Genomic DNA, 20,700 nt, shown 5'->3' on the forward strand with positions numbered 1-20,700 from the left:
TCATAATTGTCTTTGCAAATACTTGATTAGATCGGAGGCAGGAGTGGAGGAGCTGGAGAAGGCTTGTTTTTTATAAAGAGTTAGGTAATGTTAACAGAATTAGATATTTTGTTGGTTAAAGAATTTTTATTATAAAATATTCTCAGTGTTGCAGTGTTTTAGTTCTCAGTGCTTACTAAAAAATATTTTCCAAAATTAGAGTAACATTTCTTTTTCATTTTATGATAGGTTTGTAACCAAATTATTGGAAGACCTCATCTTCTTTGTGGCTGATGTACTTAATAATGGACAAGAAGTTTTGGATGTCGTTATCACTAAGCCAAACCGAGAACGCCAAAAATTAATGAGGGAACAAAACATATTGGCACAGGTGAATATTTTCATGTACTAAATTTGCACATTAATTTTTTTAAATTATAGCATAGGGAAGTCCTTGTGTTAGTTATCTATTGCTGTGTAACAAATTATCCCAAGATTTCGTGGCTGAAAACAACAGATAGTAGTCTTACAGTTTCTGTGGATTAGGAATCTGGGAGTGGCTTGGGTGGGTGTTCTTGCTCAGGGTCTTTCATAAGGTCGCAGTCAAGGTGCTGGCTTGGGCTGCAGTCATCTCAGGTTTGAATGGGACAGGATTCACTTCCCAGGTCACTCACACAGGCTTCTTGATAGCATTTGATAGCCTCTCCATGGCAGTGTACTTTCCTAGAAATGAGGGATCCAAGAGAGAACAAGGGAGGGCACCCAGATGGAAGCCACAGTCCTTTTTATAACTGACTCTGAGAAGTAACCTCATCACTTCTATGTTCTATTAAATGTGAGTCAATAAATCCTGTCAAGGAGACAGGATTGTATAAGGCTGTGAATTTCAAGAGGCAGGAATCTCCACGGCCATTTTAGAGACAGCCTCACTCACACCTCTCAGCAAACCTACAGGGTCAGACTATCTCCAGAAAATGTGCTGGAATAATTTTCTAGGTAGAATCTACAGGATAACTTTGAAAATGCCATCTCTATCTACTTCCTACTTCTGTCCCTCTCTTCCTTAGGAAAGTAGGGAAGTCTATTCATCAGCTCACAAATGCTCTGTACAGTATTCTAGTTTTTTTCCCCTGAAAGTCTAGATCTACTCCTGTACTGTGTCTTTCTGAAATTGTTTTATAACACACCAGTAAATTAATTCACTTCCTGATAATATGCATATATAGGCATGCCTACCTTTATGTGTTTCCTTAAATTCAGTTAATTGCTGTATAAAGTAATGGTCTTTTGCATTAATTGTGAGCTCAAGGAAGATACTTAAAAAATGAAAAAAAATGTTATAAATATACATGTTCTTGTGGAATTGGGAAAGGAAAACTAGACATATTGCCAATTAATATTCTATAGCTATTGTCTGAAAATGTAAAATCAATACTTCTCTCAAAGAAAATAAAGGTTGCAAATCTAATGAGACAAAGGCTTTTCTGACATTAGCATTTCTTTTGTATAAAACATTTGATTTCAAGGATTTTTAGGACTTTGAATAATTTACTAGTATTACGTCAACCAACATGTCTAATCGTTTATTTTAGTATTTAAATTTTTTTAAATGTTTATTTATATTTGAGAGAGAGACAGAGCGTGAGCAGGGGAGGGACAAAGAGAGAGGGAGACGCAGAATCTGAAGCAGGCTCCAGGCTCTGGGCTGGCAGTACAGGGCCTGACAGGAGGCTTGAACTCCTGAACCATGAGATCGTGACCTGAGCCTAAGTAAGACGCTTAACTGACTGAGGCACCCAGGTGCCCCGTTTATTTCAGTAATTTAAATAGAAAATTCAAGGTTTAGTGAATATAAAATGATTGAAGTAACTTTAATTTGTATTCTATTTTATGAACTACAAAAGATGATTCCTTTCCATTTCGCTGTCTTGTATTAATGCCCAGGCCCTAGTGTAGGTGCTCTTTCATAAACTATTTACTCTTCTTACCAGCTCATCCTCATCCTTAGGTGACCTTACCCGCTGTCCTGCTGCCTAAAAGAGTTTATTCCTTAATGTTTTTTAAACATTTCCGAGCTGCTATCCTTGGTATAATGGGGGTCACTGACCACCACTGGTTGCCCATAAGGTGCCTTATTTGTTGGAATACTGATAAATTCATTGATTTGACAACATCTTTTTTTTTTTTTACAAATAGTTTATTGTCAAATTAGTTTCCACATAACACTCAGTGCTCATCCCCACAAGTGTCCTCCTCCATGCCCATCACCCCCCTCCCCCCCACATCCATCAGTTCTCAGTTTTTGTCAGCGTTCAAGAGTCTCTCATGATTTGCCTCTCTCCCTTTCCCCCACCATTTCCGCCCTTCTTCTCCCCCTTGTTCCTCCGTCAAGTTCCTCCTAATCCTCCTATACGTGCAAACATATGGTATTTGTCCTTCTCTGCCTGACTTATTTCGCTCAGCATAACACCCTCAAGGTCCATCCATGTTGCTACACAGGGCCAGATTTCACTGTTTCTCATTGCCATGTAGTATTCCATGGTATAGATAAACCACATCTTCTTGATCCATTCATCTGTTGATGGACACTTAGGCTCTTTCCATGTTTTAGCTACTGTGGAGAGTGCTGCTATGAACATTGGGGTACATGTGCTCCTATGCCTCAGCATTTCTGTATCCCTTGGGTAAATTCCTAGCAGTGCTATTGCTGGGTCCTAGGGGAGTTCTATTGTTAGTTTCCTGAGGAACCTCCACACTGTTTTCCAGAGGGGCTGTACCAGTTTACATTCCCACCAACAGTGTAGGAGGGTGCCCGTTTCTCCACATCCTCGCCAGCATCTAGAGGTCTCTGATTTGCTCATTTTAGCCACTCTGACTGGCGTGAGGTGGTATCTCAGTGTGGCTTTGATTTGTATTTCCCTGATGAGGAGGGATGCTGAGCATCGTTTCATGTGTCTGTTGGCCATCTGGATGTCCTCTTTGGAGAAGTGTCTGTTCATATCTTCTGCCCATTTCTTCACTGGGTTGTTTGTTTTTCGGGCGTGTAGTTTGGTGAGTTCCTTATAGATTCTGGATATTAACCCTTTATCTGATATGTCATTTGCAACTATCTATTCCCATTCCGTTGGTTGCCTATTAGTTTTCTGGGTTGTTTCCTTGGCTGTGCAGAAGCTTTTAATCTTGATGAGGTCCCAACAGTTTATTTTTGCTCTTGATTCCCTTGCTTTTGGGGATGTGATTTGACAACATCTTAATGTACTCGGAACAATAGATGAACTGTTTTGGAAAGAGGTTTAGAAACAATATTTGGAACTAACTTTCTGATCAATTTCAGATGAAAAGTAAATGCTTTTTTATATTATTTTGATTTTAGAAAGTTATAGAACATAATAGAATTAATTGTAAAGCTATAGAAATCATACTATATTTTAGTTCACTTGAATATGTTCATATAACTTGGTACAACCCAACATCTTTCTGTCTCTTATTTAAATAGAATATAATTTCTAAACACAATGAAGTGTTTTTATTTAAATGTTTATTTGTCAATTTAAGGAATCTTTTTAATGGTATTTTTTTTCTGTTTCTTAATATGTTGGTTCTGTATTCTACGTCTTTTTTTTCTTTACATTAATTCTACTCAAATATTACAAAAGTGTTTTTGAGTCAGTGTGCTTATTTATAAAACATGCACCTCCATTCATCAGAATAGGTGGTTGATTTTTTTTTTCCCCTGATAGGTATTTGGAATTCTCAAAGCTCCCTTTAAGGAGAAAGCGGGAGAAGGCTCAATGCTGAGACTTGAAGATCTGGGGGACCAAAGATACGCTCCTTATAAGTACATGCTGAGGCTATGTTACCGCGTGCTCAGACATTCACAGCAGGACTACAGGAAAAATCAGGTCAGAGGGTGGCCTGCGTCTTTGCTTCTGTTTAACATTTCAAGTATGGGCAAGGGTCTTTGGTTACTGTTCTAAAATACATAACATAGGAATGGGAATTTCGGCTCTGCAATGAAATGTTTTATGTTCGCCACACAAAAACATGACGTGTAAGCATTTTTGTGATGATGTATTTATTCTTCCATGTACAATTAGAACCTTTGGGGGAAGATACCTGAGGTCTTTGGGCATGGTATCAGCTTTTGTTAGGCAGGAGACATGCTGGACGTGTTATGTAAAGAGGTGGGAGACATTTCTTGACATGTGATTCTAGTACATAACGTGTAGGCCAAAAAGTTCTGTATCTGGTCGCGAAGATATGGCATGTATATCTGAAACATAAGGCAGAGGCAAAGAGGGGACACAAGAGAGAAAAGATGGCATTATGGGAATTTAGGAGAGGGAAAGCTTAGTATGGCTGGGGGAGCCCAGGACGGGTGCTTGGAGAAGGAAGCATTTGAGGAGGATGAGAATCATTTGCGTGAATTATATAGGAACAGGCATTTTAGTAAAGAAGGATCTATGAAGAGAGAATGGTGAAGGCTAGCAAGGTCACTTTTGTCCCTAGGTGGTCCTAACTGTGGAGGACAGGGAACCCGGGCTATAGCCAATGGCAAGTTGCCAATGGCAAATGAAATTTCTTTCAAGTGTCATTTTTATCTTAAAAAAAAACCTGCTAATTAATTTTGAGAGAGAGAGCATGTGCGAGGAGGGGACAGAGAAAGAAGAAGAGAGAGAATCTGACAGCACAGAGAGAGGCTGACAGCACAGAGCCTGACACAGGGCTCAAACTCATGAGCTGTGAGATCATGACCTGAACTGCAGTCAAGAGTCTGACGCTTCACTGAATGAGCCACCCAAGTGCCCCAAGTGTCATTTTTATCTTAAAAATACAAAATATTTTGCAACATGTTTAATATTATACATTTGTGTAATATAAAATTGTTTAAAGTTAATTATTTCATAAATTAGCATCCTTTGTTTCTCTTAGTCAGTTTGAGAGAAGACTGATTAGTTTAGTTTGTGAGAGGGCTGGTAAGGCAGGTCAGACTGAGCCACTTAATCTCAGGACGTCAGGTCTAGAAGGTAGCAGTTACCTGGGAATAGTCAGTAGTATTTATTGTTTACTTACCAGGCTCAGTTCTAAACACTTTTCACAACTTAACTCAGATAATACTGAATTAAGATGAGGAACTGAGGCTAAATGGAGGTTAAACAATTTATCAAAGATTACATAGTGTTATGACTGGAGCCAGTATTCAGACCTAGGCTCTTAATCATCACACTATTGCCTCTTAGTAGTTTGAAAGTGTCTTGGTGAGAAAAAAGAATTTGCTTTAAAAAATCTGTTAAAATACATTGGCTTTGTAATCCTATTTCAAGATTGAGAAGAAGTCTAATAAGGATATGCAAAACAAACTAGTTAGAAGATAAATAATAAGGCAAGGAACAAAAGAGTGAGGAAGGGGATAATATAAACAAATCCTTAAATACTTTTGAGTATAATCCTAGTTATAAACAGCCTTCTTTCCAAGTGGAAACGCTGCCATCGGATTTATTTTCCCCAGCTTCACTGCATTCCTTTAGATGGCAAGATAAAGTAGGTAGAGTCATTCTTATTTAAGTGGAGGAAAAATTAAGTTCCAGAATGTTAAATGATGGAACTTCAAGCACTCAGAGAATCAATGTCCCGGAAGCTACTCAGTATTAGGGCTCATGTCATTCTGTGAAGGTCTAGGGTAGAGATGGGGGCTTAGCAGTTGTTCAGTGAATTCTACTTGGCCGCATTTCTCTTCTTGCATCTGGAAATACCTACTTTGCTAGATAGGCCACCACTCCACATGCACAAGCTGTGCTGTGTTAGAGAGATGGCATTTACCGAAACAATCACCAGGTCTACAGAGTTTACCTGATGCTCTGAGTCCCATAGACCCACAGTGTACACGATTCTTGATTGTGCTTAGCCTTTGGAAGGCTCTCAGGGACTCCTTTCTACAGTCCTGCCCTGTGCTTCATTGTCAGGTCTCCTTGGCTTTGGTTGTTCAGCTCGTCCCCAGTAGTTCCCTGGACGGCACATCTTAATGGCCCTTTCTTCGTCTAGCACACAAATTTTTATCTCACTCCTTTTAGTCTTAGCTGAAGACTTGTGTGCCTAGTGTGCTGATGGATGTGCAGTTTCTCCTCTGAAAACACCCATCCTTCTGATAAGTGGAAACACCACATAGACACAGACATTCTGTCTCTGACAAGAGAACAAAGAATGTCCAGCATGTACTGAGGGTTAGACTTTATTTTCCCTCATGTTCTCATGCATGCTCCAATTCAATCTCAATGATAGATGAATAAGATTTTTCTAATTTCTTTTGAGTTAAAAGTGCTTTTATTAAGTATAGAGCAGTTTTCTGATGTTTTTAGAACATAACTTTAAAACATAAGTAGAACTACTTTCTACTTCTTGCGTAATTATCTTGTTTTTCTTCATCCTAATCTATATTGTATAGAGTCTTAATCAGGAGAGCTCTTTTGTGATTTAGTGCTAACCCAAGTCTTTAATGTTGAATGTGTGTTTATTATTATTCATAGAATTTGGTGACAACCTCTAAATTGATTTGATCTATCAACATCTTGATCTATTTATCAAACATCTTGGAGGCTTGCCTTATACTAGAGTATGATTACAGCAGTCATAAAAGTGTATAAATCAATACATGTCTTTAAAATGATATACCAACAGAAGACATTTACTTTACTTAACTGGCTACCCAGTATGAAGCTATCATTTTGAAAGTCCACAAAATTGCTGCCTAGAATATAATTAGATTTGCCCAACCTGTATCATTTTCAAGGAATAGATAGCTTCCAGTAAATTTTACCTAAGGCAAGAAAACAACAACAACCCACTTTCTAACCAATAAATGTGCCCATCGTAGAACCAGAGGTACATTCCCAAGGAGAATCTCTAAGAAATTGAAGTGAGAACTTTGGATTGTGGAAGGGGTTAGTTAAACTCACTGGGTCTATCTTTAGTTGTGTGGGATTCTTACTTGTACCCAGAATGTGGGACATGAGCAATGGCGGCTTGGAATCTAGGAGAGTCAGTGTGAAGAATGAGAAGCAGATTAAGTAATGCATGATGGAAACTGCCAATGGCTTTTCCTTGCTTTTAGAATAATATTTTGGTCCTTTACCATGACTTGCAAGGACCAGCCTCTCCAACTTCAGCTCTTGCTTTTGTTACACTTATTAGTCTATAGCTACCATGGCCACGCTTGTTTGTGGAACACAAAGAACATGGTTCCACTGCCAAGATGGCTTCTCTCCCCATGACTGCCTCCTTTTTATCATTCCCATCTTTTCCATCCCAGCTCAAATATCATTTCTTCAACGTCTACCCCCCTGAAGTTGTCACCTTTCCCCATGCCTCTGTTTCATTTCACTTATTAACCTATAAAAGGATCATATTTATAGGCTCATTTACTGCCTTTTTGCACACTGGGATGTAACATCCATGAGAACTCATCTGTCTTATTTACCACCATCTGCCTAATCTCTCAAATAGCCTAGAATGTAGTAGGCTTCCAAGAAATATTTATCGGGTGAATGATCTGGTCAATAAAGTGATTAATCATATTATCTTGTTTCATAGTTTTTTTAAGATAAAAAGTGGTATGGAATTTCATCATTGTTTTAAAGAGAAGATTTAATAGATTGGTATATGTGCAGAAAAAGAAATCACCACAAGTCCGCCTGGCGTCTTCATGTAACAGTATAGATCTCGTGCCTCATGAACAGAATATCAGAGAGTCATTTTCTTTCCGTGATTTGATACAATCGGTTATAACTTTTAGTGAGAGCTAGAAGGAAGGCCTCTGTTAGGCTGGTAAAATCTTTAGCTACCACGTCATAAGAAATTGTTATTTTAACTAGGTTATTTTTGTTTTTCCCACTTACTCTTTCAGAATGTAAGCACCCATATTAAATATTTTTGGTATATAATTTTCAGTTACAATTTAAATTAGGCATATGCTCGTATGCTTTTATTTCCTTTCTCCAAAAGCTGTATTTATCGAAGGATTATTGTTTCTCATTTGACAATACATTTGAGTGAGTTTTCTGTTATGAATAAATTAATCCGTGTTGCTGACTCTAATAGAACCTGTTATTTCTAAGCTGTTTGGCAGCACATTCTGACAGTCTTTCTTCTTTGCAGGAATATATTGCTAAGAATTTCTGTGTCATGCAGTCCCAGATTGGCTATGATATTTTGGCAGAAGATACCATCACAGCTTTGTTGCACAACAACAGAAAACTACTAGAGAAACATATCACAGCAAAAGAAATAGAAACATTTGTCAGTTTACTCAGGAGAAATCGTGAGCCAAGGTTTGAAGTGGTTCATGCAGTGTTCTTTACTAGTGGGGACTGTGCTTTATTTTTGCTTTCTGGAAAAGAGTTTTTAGCTTTATTTTTAGAACGTTTGAAAAGTTGGAATTCTTTCACATCATTAGCTTTCATGAACAAAACTATGTTGGGCTTGCTGTTATAATAATCATGTGGGTTATTACCTCATAGGAGATGAAAACCTTTTATAGACATAGTTAAATATAAATGACTTTTATTCTGATCACTTATGTTTGTATATAGTACTTATAGTTTTTCAAAATATATTCATGTACATTGTCAAATTTATTTAAGTCCTCACACATACCCATGAAGTTTGCTGGTTATATATGATTAGCCACATTTTAGAGATGAGAAAATAGAAGCCTTGGTCATAACTTGCCCAAGAATATCCCCAGTAGTAAGACATATTATATTAATACTGTATATTTAAAGTATTATAGTAATATTTCTTACTATAGGGTTATTACATCAATTTCACTTTCTGTTGCTCCGTCTTGCTTTATCTGGGAGAAATGAATGCAGAAACGTCAAGCAGACGGACAGTTTTCTTTACTAATTAGCACAGCAAATAAATGTTAGGAGGTAGAAATGAGCCTTTGACTCAGCTAGGGCATTCTCACTTTCATTAACTGTGTCCTGTATTCCTATTTTACTCAGTACAGTGTTAGCTTTCTTTTGCTTTTGTTTTGTTATCCAATTCTTGGATAGTCCATTTTAGGGCAGATAAATGATTTTCTAAATGTAATAAGTCACAGTGCTCTGGGATGAATATCACCAAATAAATAGAAGCAAATTTATATCCTTTTTTGAAAGAAGATTTGTATTAAACACAAATAATTGGATGTTTAATTTGTTTCTAATGATGCAGTAGATAAGCGACACGTTAAAAAATGTTGCATGGAGATAATATTAAAAATAGACCTAAAAATTACTTTCATTATATCCCCAAGCATATTTTTATTGTGATATTTTATGAAATGCTTTTTCTTAATGTTCAATTTTTTTTTTCCTCTTGCCAGGTTTTTGGATTACTTATCAGATCTGTGTGTGTCTAATACTACTGCTATACCTGTAACGCAAGAACTCATCTGTAAATTTATGTTGAGCCCAGGCAATGCAGACATTCTCATTCAAACCAAGTAAGCCTGGATAGGGGAGGACTCTTTTCTTGTTCATTATGTGCAATCATTGTAGTTCCTTGTCATATTTGGTAGTGAAATATTGTGAAAAAATGTTTATGTACTTTTGGGAGAGAAAGAGAGACAGACAGACAGAGCATGAGCAGGGGAGGGACAGACAGGGAGGGAGATACAGAATCCAAAGCAGGCTCCAGGCTCTGAGCTAGCTGCCAGCACAGAGCCTGACATGGGGCTGGAACTCACGAACCATGAAATCATGACCTGAGCTGAAGTCGGACGCTTAACCGACTAAGCCACCCAGCCGCCCCTGTGAGTGAGCTTCCTAATAGATTTTGTATGTATAATTTCTTTCCAGGCTAGTCTCCATGCAAGTAGACACCCCTTTGGAGAGCTCCATCCTTTCAGATGACATTGATGATGAAGAAGTTTGGCTCTACTGGATTGACAGCAACAAGGAACCTCATGGCAAAGCTATCAGACACCTCGCACAAGAAGCGAAAGAAGGCACCAAAGCTGATTTGGAAGTTCTCACCTATTACAGGTAAAGAATCATCAATGTCGATCTTACGTATTCGTTGAGAGAAGATTCCCTGAAACCTTTAAAAGTCAGATATGTAGGAAGAGGAAATTAAGAAATAATGTCAAAACTAAGGTAGTGGAAATATGTAATATTATTTAAAAGATTCAAAATAAAAGTTAACATTTGTGTTTTCCACCTATACCACTTGCAATTTTCTGAATTTTCACTAATTTGGAATTGGTGTACAGCAGAAGATTTTTTTCCCTGTTATTGATTGGAGTGGGTGCAGATGACAGACATGTTGGGAGCATGGTGTTGGACCTGAGAGATAGTAATGAGCTAGGTGTGCTGATCCAGCCGCAGAGGTGGCCTCGGAGAAAGTTAGCCAGTGGGAATGTAGACCGTGCTTATGATTATGCAGAGACCTAGGGCTGGAAGAAGAACTGGTATCTTTAGTTATAAAAGTTCAGTGGTCACACAGGGCAGCAGAAGTTGCGATGGTGGTTCTCGGTGGTCAGTATATTGGGAGCAAGAACTTAGCTGGTGTCTTTGAGTTTAAGGTATAGAAGCCCTGGGAGATGCCCTTGGGAAAAGTTAGGCCCAAATGACAGGAGTCTGAGAAAGGCAGAGCAGGCTTCATGTTCCCTGCTTTCTATAAGTATCACAACAAAGCCAAGGCTAATTCTTGATCTCAGAGGCTGATGAATCCGAGTGTAAGTGGTGCCATCTGGATTGGTCACATTTGGTTTGGGAAGTGAGTGAGTCTAAGGTTAGAATGTAGATATAAGAGCCAGAGCTGAGCGGGACTGGGAAGGTGAGAGGTGCTTTCACATGAGCTGTTACTCATAGCCTTTAGGCTTAGTGTATTTCTCGTCCTAGGAAACCAGAAATGGAGAGCCTAAGGATACTTTCCATCAGACACATGTTGCTGGAATAAGTAAGAGAAATTGTAACTTGAACAGACATAGAGACAATTTCTTGTATTTGTTGTCATTTGGTCCCTTAACTCACCTCCAAAAAAATTTGACTCCAGGGTCACAGACACTTAGAAGTTTCGGTGTCACAAAAGTAGATCATAGACACTGATTGACACTGTGCTGTTTAAGAACTCTATTAAGATAAGACAAATAACGTAATAATGTTTAATATTTTTAAGGTACCAGCTAAACCTCTTTGCAAGGATGTGCTTAGATCGCCAGTATCTGGCCATAAACCAGATTTCTACACAGCTCTCTGTCGATCTGATCCTGCGGTGTGTGTCGGATGAGAGCCTGCCATTTGACCTCCGAGCGTCATTCTGTCGACTCATGCTCCACATGCATGTTGACCGGGACCCCCAGGAGTCTGTGGTACCTGTTCGCTATGCCAGGCTCTGGACAGAAATCCCCACAAAGATCACAATTCATGAGTATGTTCGGAAAAATTTCTCGAGGACTTTAAATTTAGTAGATGAACTTGAAGTCAAATGTCTCCAATTTTGAAATGAAGTATATGGAAGGACATTTCTGTGTTCAGGCTCAGGCTTTTAGTCTTTTTTGTTTTTACTGTTTGTATTATTTTGAGTTTTGATTTTATTTATTTTAGAGAGAGAGAGAATGTGAAATGGGGAGAGGGGAGAGGGAGAGAGACAGAGTTTTAAGCAGGCTCCATGCTCAGTGTGGAGCCCATGACCTGAGCTGAAGTCAAAAGAGTTGGGACTCAATCAGCTGGGCCACCCAGGCGCTCCTATTATTTTACTGTTTTTTAAAATTTTATTTTAATTCCAGCTAGTTACCATACAATGTAATATTAATTTCAGGAGTATAATATAGTGATACAGCACTTCCATACAACAGTCAGTGTGAGACAAGGGCACCCCTTAATCCCCATCACCTATTTAACCCATCCCCAGGTTGTTGGTCTTTCAAACACAAATAAGGTACTCTTTTGGAAGAAAAAATGATACCCTGGTTGTAAGTCTTTCAAATACAAGTAAGATACTCTTTTGGAGAGTGCCTGGGTGGCTCAGAAAACCACCAGACTCTTGACTTTGGCTCAGGTCATATCTTGGTTTGTGAGTTTGAGCTCCACATCAGGCTTTGAGCTGACAGTGCTGAGCCTGCTTGGGTTTCCTATCTCTCTCCCTCTCTCTCTGTTTCTCCCCAAGTAGCATGTGTGAGCACATGTGGGTGTTCTCTCTCTTTTTCAAAAATAAGTAAGTAAGTAAGTAAATAAATAAGTAAATAAAAATAAAAATAGTCTTTTTTGAGAGGAAAATGACAGCTCTTTTTTTTAAGTTTATTGATTTATTTTTTGAGAGAGAGAGAGAGAGAGAGAGAGAAAGAGAAAGAATCCCAAATAGGCTCTGCACTGTTGGCTCAGAGTCCAATGTGGGGCTTCAACTCGCACACTCTGAGATCAGGACCTGAGATGAGATCAAGAGTTGGATGCTTAACCAACTGAGCCACCCAGGTGCCCCCAACTCTTGATGATAGAAACATTATTCTGGAAACCAATGAACAGAAATCATATTTATAATAGGAGTAACAATTTTTTTAAGTGCTTAGTATTATGGTAGAAAAATCTAGGAAGGTTAATTAAGTTACCTAAACTTAAGAAGCCAGGAGGTTAAAGTATATATTTTTCTATTTTAAATGATTTCAGTCAATTTAACTTGCTTCATATTCTTTCTCTTTCCAGATATGATTCTATAACAGACTCTTCCAGAAATGATATGAAGAGGAAATTCGCACTGACAATGGAATTTGTTGAAGAATACTTGAAAGAAGTTGTAAATCAGCCCTTTCCTTTTGGGGATAAAGAAAAAAACAAACTGACGTTTGAGGTATTTTATAAAAACAATTCATTTGTGAGGTTATTCAGTTTTCCCTGTCAAAAATTAGATACATTGAGCATCAGAAATTTTTTTCCTCTAATATTTAGGATGTCTTGGTAATTGGATGGTTTAGCTGATGAAGGTATGATTCCCTCTGCCATTGATTAAAAGGTAGAATTGATGCTTTAATTATACCTGATGTGCAGTACAAACTATTTTAGTTATAATTATCTGGTATGTACTGTTTTCCTGGATTTGGGGGGAGGGTTCATTTATGTAAGCTTTGTTGCGTTTAATGAGCAAAGACAGTTTGCATACATTGTTATTTGTTTGGATACGTTTTTTTTCCCCATCTTCATGGAAATGAAATTTTTAGCCTCATTAAACTGAGTTGAAATACCTTTGGTTTTAATATCATTTGGGGGATATAGTGACAAAACCAGAGAATAGATGCCATTACTTGATACCTGGTGTATTAGGCATCTACTGGTATGTAACACATTACCCCCAAACTTAGCCCAAAGGAAGAAGCATTTATTATTTCACAGTTTCTGTGGGTCAGGACTGGAAATGCATGGTTGGGTAGTACTGGCTCAGGGACTCTTAGGAAGTTGCAGTCAAGCTGTTGACTTGGATTGCAGTTATCTGGGGCTGGATGATCTGTTGCTAGGCTCACTGATGTGTTTCTTGGTGGCCATACTTTCTTGCTGGATATTTATCAGACACTTCATCTTCTTGCCATGTGGGCGTTTCCATAGGTTGCCTGTGTCCTTATGGCACAGCACTCAGAGCAAGCCATTAGAGAGAGAGGAGACAGAAAGAGAGAGACAGAGAGAGAGACAGAAAGAGAGACAGAGAGAGAGACAGAGCCTGAGATGGAAGCTGCCCTCTTCTATAACCTAACCTTGGAAGTAGCATGCTATCACTTCTTCCATATTCTGCTGGTCACACAGAGCATCCTTGGTGCAATGTGAAAGGAGACCATAGCTTGGGGACCATCTGGAAACTGAGTGTCATACCCAGAATGTCTTATAGTATCCAGAAGGCCACAAAGCAGCATAAAGAACATGTATTTCTGGACAAATTCATGGATAATACCCATTTATAAAAGCAATTCATTAACCCTTTATTAACTGATAGCCTACTGACTTAAATAGGTTAATATTTAGTTAAGTAAATTATTCCAATGTAAATTTCTTTAAACACTTTGATACACCTAAAATCTTCTCTTTTTGGCTTCCTTACTGGTTGTTGACCAGGCACCTCATCTTGTCATGTGGGGTTTTGATAGAGACGATAAACTGGACCTATTTGGATTTAATTATAAGCTCGAATAAATCAGTTCAGTGGTTGCTTTTTTAGGTGTTTCGATTCCTAGGTGTTAAAGAATTAGAAAGTTTAGAAATACCAGTGCTAATTTAGATAATATAAAAAAAAAATCAACGTTAATTTCAGTTTCTAATGTTTTTTGTTTCTTTTCTGCTCCCCCTCCCTTTCTTTATTAAGGTGGTTCACTTGGCTCGGAATCTTATATACTTTGGGTTTTACAGCTTCAGTGAATTGTTAAGGCTAACAAGAACACTTCTGGCTATCCTAGATATTGTACAGGCCCCCATGTCATCATATTTTGAAAGATTAAGCAAATTTCAAGATGGAGGTAAGAACTTTTGAGAAAAATTGTACTCTTTTTGGAGGTGAGATAAAAACAAATCTGTAGAGAAGTGGTTGTTAACATATACCCACTGGTGTATGTGTACACATGAAAATTGATCCTGCTGCCCAAATCTCAAGAATTTCTACATCTTCCAAAAATCTGTAGTAATCTGTAGAAGCAATTTAAACCACATAAGTCCTTCATCTTCAGCAGAACTGGAAGACAGAGGACAATATAAACTTCAAGTGTAAGTAGAAAAGTAGCATCAGTTTTCAATAGAGCTGTCTCCCAGGTTCTTACTGCAAGCCTCTGTAGACAGTTAGAAGGTTCGGGAAAACCTGTTCAGAAGAGACAAGAAGGGATTGTGTGCAAATCACCCTCAGAAAGACAAAGTCTATGCTAAGTGTAAAAATAATGACAGAGAATCTAGGTAGAAAAGAGCACTGAGTAAAGAGGAAGGGACTCAACAGTATATAGATAGCAGCTGTGGAAAAACAATGGTTCTCGGAATGAGGAGGGTCAATGTTTGTCTTAGGGATGAGAGCGAGGCATCTTTTAGAATCTTGATGGTAAAGGGAAAAATAAGCAAGGAGGCAAGATCCTGAGTACCACAAGATAAAAGAAAACCACAAAATTGAAGGAAATGTGCATAATTCCTTTCCATTGCCCCTCACCAAGAGCCAAACTTTAAAGAAATTGCACTTCACCGCTCTGACAGGAGAGGGTGTTCTTGAACTAAAGATTACATGAACCAGCTCACATTGTCAGCCTTGTCCAAGAAATGCAGATATGAAATTGGTCCTCCTCTATATGAAACTATTGTAAGATCAAAATAGAATAAAGAATCAAAACCTTTCAGTTGATGGAAATTCTTCTCTGAAAAACAATCATAAAAGAGAAAAAAATTGTAACACAAGACACCAAAGTGAAATAAATATCTTCAAACAAACATTAGGATGTGAAAAACACCTTGAATCATAGAGTCAAAAACTAAAGTTACACCAAAATACTAGGAGGAAATGAAATGACAGTTTATTGGATTCAGGAAAGAAATAGAATAAAATGTAGACTTTATTTTTTTTTTAGAAATACAGACTATATTATCAAAAAAGTAGATTTGAATGAAAGTGTAATATTGAAGAAACGCAGGAAAACAGTGAGGAGAATGTCAGTGATACAGAGAAACAAGTAAAAAGTGAGAGAGAAAGTGGTTGAAATGGAAGAAAGGCAAAGAAGAGCTATCATATGAATAATTGGAGCTCTTTTTAAGAATAAAAATAAAACCATGGAACAGAACTTATATTTAAAATTACAGTCCAAGAGAAGATTATGTAAATAAGATAACCTAAATCCTACATGGTGAAATTGTCCAGAATGGTGATCTCTAAGACATAGCATGATAAAACTATTATATATAGTATATATTCAGAGAGTTGTGGTGTGTGGGGGAGACACTATGAAAACAAATGGAGAAAAAAATGAGAATGTATATATGTTCTGTTCTATTTTTGCATCTTTTATATAAACTTAAAATTTTACAAAAATAAAAGTCTATGAACAATATCTGAATGAAAGCAAAGGAAAAGCCAAGAACAGCAACGGTAAACCAAAGAGCAGGGACATGCTGGTGGTCTATCCTATTTCTGTTATCTGAATCTCACCAGTGAGAGGCTCTTCTTAACAGTCCCAGAGGGTACATAGGAGTTGAGATGTTGTGTTAAAGATGCTTCTTGGTGTGATGCTTTTATAATCTCTAGTTTACTCTGAACCTAACTATTCTTTAAAAAGTTTGAAATTGATCTTGACTATTGATTTTAGTGTTTACAGTCTGCTTTCAGAGTATTACTGTAAAGTATTTTTCTTCGTTCAAAATTTGATAATATCTTATTTGCACTTTCTACTGTTATATCCAGGTCTACCCTGTAAGACACTTTTTTTAATGTTTATTTATTTATTTTGAGAGAGAGAGAGAGAGAGAGAGAGAGAGAATGAATTCCAGGCAGGCTCTGCATTGTCAGTGCAGAGCCCAGCGTAGGGCCAGAACCCACAAACCATGAGATCATGACCTGAGCTGAAATCAAGAGTCAGATTCCTAACCAGCTGAACTACCCAGCTGCCCCTAAGATGCATTTTTTACTTTTTAAAATTATTTCTAATTCTCATATTTTCTTATGGACTCCACTGTCTTTGGATATCTTAATCATTCTTTCAGCAATCTGAGAACCATTGATTAATTTTTTCAACAGGAATTTATTGAGTTACTATTGTCTGCCAGACAGTGTTCTACATACTGGAAATAAGGAAGTTAAAGTCCTTAGCCACAAGGAGGACAGACAATTAGTAAATACCGAGGCAGAGTCACTCCATTCTCTCTACTGGGGGAAACAGATAATAAACAAATGACTATACACTGTTATATCAAATAATGTTGTGACGAAAAGTAAAGTAGGCCAATATGGATGGAGTAATAGCAAGGATAGCAGAATGGGCTGAACGACCTCTGACATTTAAGCAGAGACCCATGTATGTCATGGAAGCCAGCCCTGAGGCAGAATACGCTTGACATGTGGGAGGAGTGGCAGGAAGGCCATTTTGGCTGAGGTAAAATGAGAAGGGGGAGAATAGTAGGAGAGAAAGTTGGAGAAGCCTAGATTATTGAGCCTTGCAGACCTATGAGTCTGAATTTTGTTCTGAGTCTGATGGGCATTTTTCGGAGGGATTTGAGGAGGAATTGATATGATCTGATAATTTTGGCTGCCAGGTAGAGAACAGAGAATATCGATGTGGGCCTAGTGGTAGGAAGACCATAGTAGGAGGCTGTCGGGGAACTGGGTAACTGTGATGAACTGCAGTAGTGGTTGATGAGAGGAGAAGTGGATGAATTGGGAATTTTACAGTCTTAACTGATAGGAGTTAGAAGCGGAATGAGAAAGACAGAGATTATTCCTAGGTTTGAATCAACATTTGGGTGAATGCGGTACTGTTATGGAGGTGGGGAGGACTGGTGGATGAGGGGGTTGGAGGGAACATCAGTGTTTCTATTTGGGCACGTTAGGTTTGAAATTCTTATTGGGCATCCAAGAAGAGAGGTTATGTTGAGAGCTGGATATATGAATGAACCTTTAGGGTAATGTCGGGGTAGGAAATGTAAATGAGAATTAATGCATAGAAAACATTCAAAATATCAGACTGAATAAGATCATGTACAGAGTGATTATTGATTTGGAGGAAATGAGATCTAAAGATTGACTCCTGGGACCCTCCAACATTGAGCCATGAGATAGAGGAAGTGTCAGCAAGAGAGACTGGGGCAGAGCCAGTGAATAAAGAACACCAAGAGAATGTGATATCTTGGAAGCCAAGTATAAGGTAACACTAGAACATTTTAATTATTTGTTGGCTTATCTAAACATACTTTCTAGGTAGCTAATATTCATTGAGTACTCTACATACTAATTTTACATGGATTACCTCGCATGTACTGTGATTCCTGCTTAACAATGACACACACTATTTTACTCCATTATTAAAATATGAAACACCACAATTTTACTCCAGTATTAAAATAGATTTACGATAGTTTTTATGAGCCAATTATAATTCTCTAAGAAAGTTCACATTGTACTGATGAGAAATATCTCTGTTATGTACTGCATCAACCAAGACTCAGAGGTTTCTTCCCTTTGAGACTGATATGTCAAGTAGAATAGTATCTCTTCATTTGGGGAAATACATTTTCCTAATTTGTGGAAAGGAGTTTGTGGATTTTGGCTAGGTTTTTGAAATCTGAAAGAATGTGCTTATCCTTTTAGTAGTAAATGCCCAAGAATTCTGTTGTCCTAGTTTTTGGTGTATTGACGTTACCTTGAATTTAAGGACCATAGTTTCAAGATCCCTTCTCCTGATACCTGCAAATCAGAGGGTAAATTATTTTTTATACATTCCTATGATTGGGTACCTAATGGAAAATGTGAGAAAACATAATTTGTTGTTAAGCATGATTTGATCACGGTATAATTGAATTATAGATGATGCCTCTGAGAGATGTTGTTATGCTGAGCTTTCTTCCTTCCACTAAACTCTAGAAATCCTTCCCAAGGAATCATTCTTGCTTTTACTAATGTTCAACATTTATTTTGGGTTAACTTGCATTATTAGCTTTTTAGAAGGTTTTATTTTAAAGTACCAACATAGAAAAGCATATTCAGGGAGATCAATTAACTTGACCAAGGTGTGCTAGTAAGTCAGCAGCATTGCCAAGAGTTAAAGCATAAGAAAGTAGTTTTCCTATTGTTTGTACCACTTGATTATTTATTAGTTCAGAGAGCTAATATTTTAGAACAATTGTTACTGAGGTTAAAACTTTGGTTCATAAAAATATTTTAAAGTGAATACTTTGTATGGGATCTTATAAATATGGATATTTTTTAAGGTTAATAAACAAAATACAGAGTTTAAAATGAAAGGAAATTGGGACAAAGCAATGTCACGTGCCTCTAGACGTGATGCACTAAGAAGGACATAGCATCACCTCATAAGTGTCCCTGACAGAAATTCAGAATCTCCAACTAATCATGAAGAATTATTAGACAAGTACAAATTGTGAGATATTCTATGGAACAATTGGCTTGGGCCTTTCAAAATGTCCATGTCATGGAAGATAAAGAAAGGCTAAGAAACTGTTCCAGATTAACCAGAGATTAAAGAGACATGACAACTAGATACAATATGTGATTCTGGATCAGAAAAACTGTCATTTACAGAAGATATTATTGTCACAATTGGTGAAATTTGAATCCGAATTGTATATTAGGCTGTAGCAGTGGATCAGGTTTCCTGAATTTTATAATCTACATTGGTTATATAAGATGATGCACTTGCTTTTACCAAATACAGGTCAAGAAATGAGAATAAAAAGGTTATGGTATGTGGAGCTAACTCTTAAAGAGTGTAGGAAGAATCTGTAAGATATGTGTAAAGAGAAGGGTGCCTGGGTGGCTCAGTTGGTTAAGTGTCTGACTTTGGCTAATGATCTCACAGCTTGTGAGTTCGAGCCCCGTGTCAGGCTCTGTGCTGATAGCACGGAGCCTGGAGCCATCTTCAGATTCTGTATCTCCCTCTCTCTCTGCCCCTCCTCTGCCCATGCCCTATCTCTCTCTGTCAAAAATAAATAAACATTAAACAATATAAAAAAAAAGATATGTGTAAAGAGAGAGAGAGAGGGTGGAAGAGGATGCAAATATGGCTGAGTTTGTGAATCTCATGAAACTAGGCAGAAGATGTTATAGGAGTTCTTTGTATTATTCTTGGCAATTCTTCCCACAAATGTGAAAGTGTTTAAAAACAAAAAGTTAAAGACTTAAATAATTAGCCAAGTAGGAAAATGATTTATTGTATTTAAGATGACACTTGAAACTTAAAGCATTATCTCGCATGTCTACCAGGAGGTGTGTTATTATAGCTGACTTCTATTAGACTATAAATTCCTAACAAACGTTATGTTAGACTCTATAAATTCTTAACAAAAGAAGCAAGAGAGAACACATTTCTGGAATCTCCAAATGTGGAGACAGGATTTTCAGGCCTGGGAAAAATTCCTGTGGTACAAGATGAGACAGAGGTTGATGCCAGAGAGGAAATCCCAGATTACAGAAAGCACCTGTGGGGGAAAAGAGACCTGTTAGTTTGCAGGACATCTCATGAGAGCCATAGCATTGTGGCCACATTACAATACTCAGTGTATCATCATCTTGGCTCTTTTATATTTAAATGATCTGGATTATATTTTCCTATTTCAGTGAAACCTTATCCAATTGGAAGTCATTTGCAAAGCAAGATTTTTTTTAAAAACAGGAAGTAATTTTATAAGCATTGTTGCTAGATGAACCAGTTCCTTTAAGTAAGTGCTAATAGTTTTCTTTTCTCATACCATGTCTGGAAAATTTTGTGCAATAGAAGAACCAGGTCTTTTTTTATCCTTCTGATCTACTTATGACTTACTAATTCTGCTCCAGCACAGTTGGGGTTGGACATTCAGAGAAATGTGTTTGGTAGCTGTTTGGCAGGTCAGACCCAGGGGAGCGGAAGAAGAGGCGTTTCCAGCAGAAAAGGGCTTTCAGTTCCTGGAGTTACATTTCCTGCCGGCCTAAGTGGCACCTGACTTAAGGAAGGTGTGCACACACTGGGGACAGTATTCTTTTTTTTTTTTTTTTTCCCTGGAAATCCTGTAGGTTTAGATGTCAGTAATT

At 37.7% G+C, this 20,700-nt stretch overlaps 1 protein-coding gene across 4 annotated transcripts in view; it reads left to right on the forward strand.

Moving 5' to 3' along the window:
• ITPR2 (inositol 1,4,5-trisphosphate receptor type 2) overlaps positions 1-20,700 on the forward strand; it is a 501,862-nt gene that overhangs the window by 152,095 nt on the left and 329,067 nt on the right. For all 4 annotated transcript variants that reach the window (XM_039240789.1, XM_039240790.1, XM_039240791.1 and 1 more), the window contains exons 14-21: positions 229-370; positions 3,720-3,881; positions 8,131-8,303; positions 9,344-9,463; positions 9,819-10,004; positions 11,140-11,391; positions 12,663-12,807; positions 14,305-14,455. In XM_039240789.1, coding sequence (XP_039096720.1) covers positions 229-370; positions 3,720-3,881; positions 8,131-8,303; positions 9,344-9,463; positions 9,819-10,004; positions 11,140-11,391; positions 12,663-12,807; positions 14,305-14,455 — 1,331 coding nt within the window. The remainder of the gene's footprint in view (positions 1-228; positions 371-3,719; positions 3,882-8,130; positions 8,304-9,343; positions 9,464-9,818; positions 10,005-11,139; positions 11,392-12,662; positions 12,808-14,304; positions 14,456-20,700) is intronic.

The sequence above is a fragment of the Hyaena hyaena genome, unplaced genomic scaffold (genome assembly GCF_003009895.1).
Source record: "Hyaena hyaena isolate Hyena2069 unplaced genomic scaffold, ASM300989v1 scaffold_182, whole genome shotgun sequence".
Classification (NCBI taxonomy): Eukaryota; Metazoa; Chordata; class Mammalia; order Carnivora; family Hyaenidae; genus Hyaena; species Hyaena hyaena.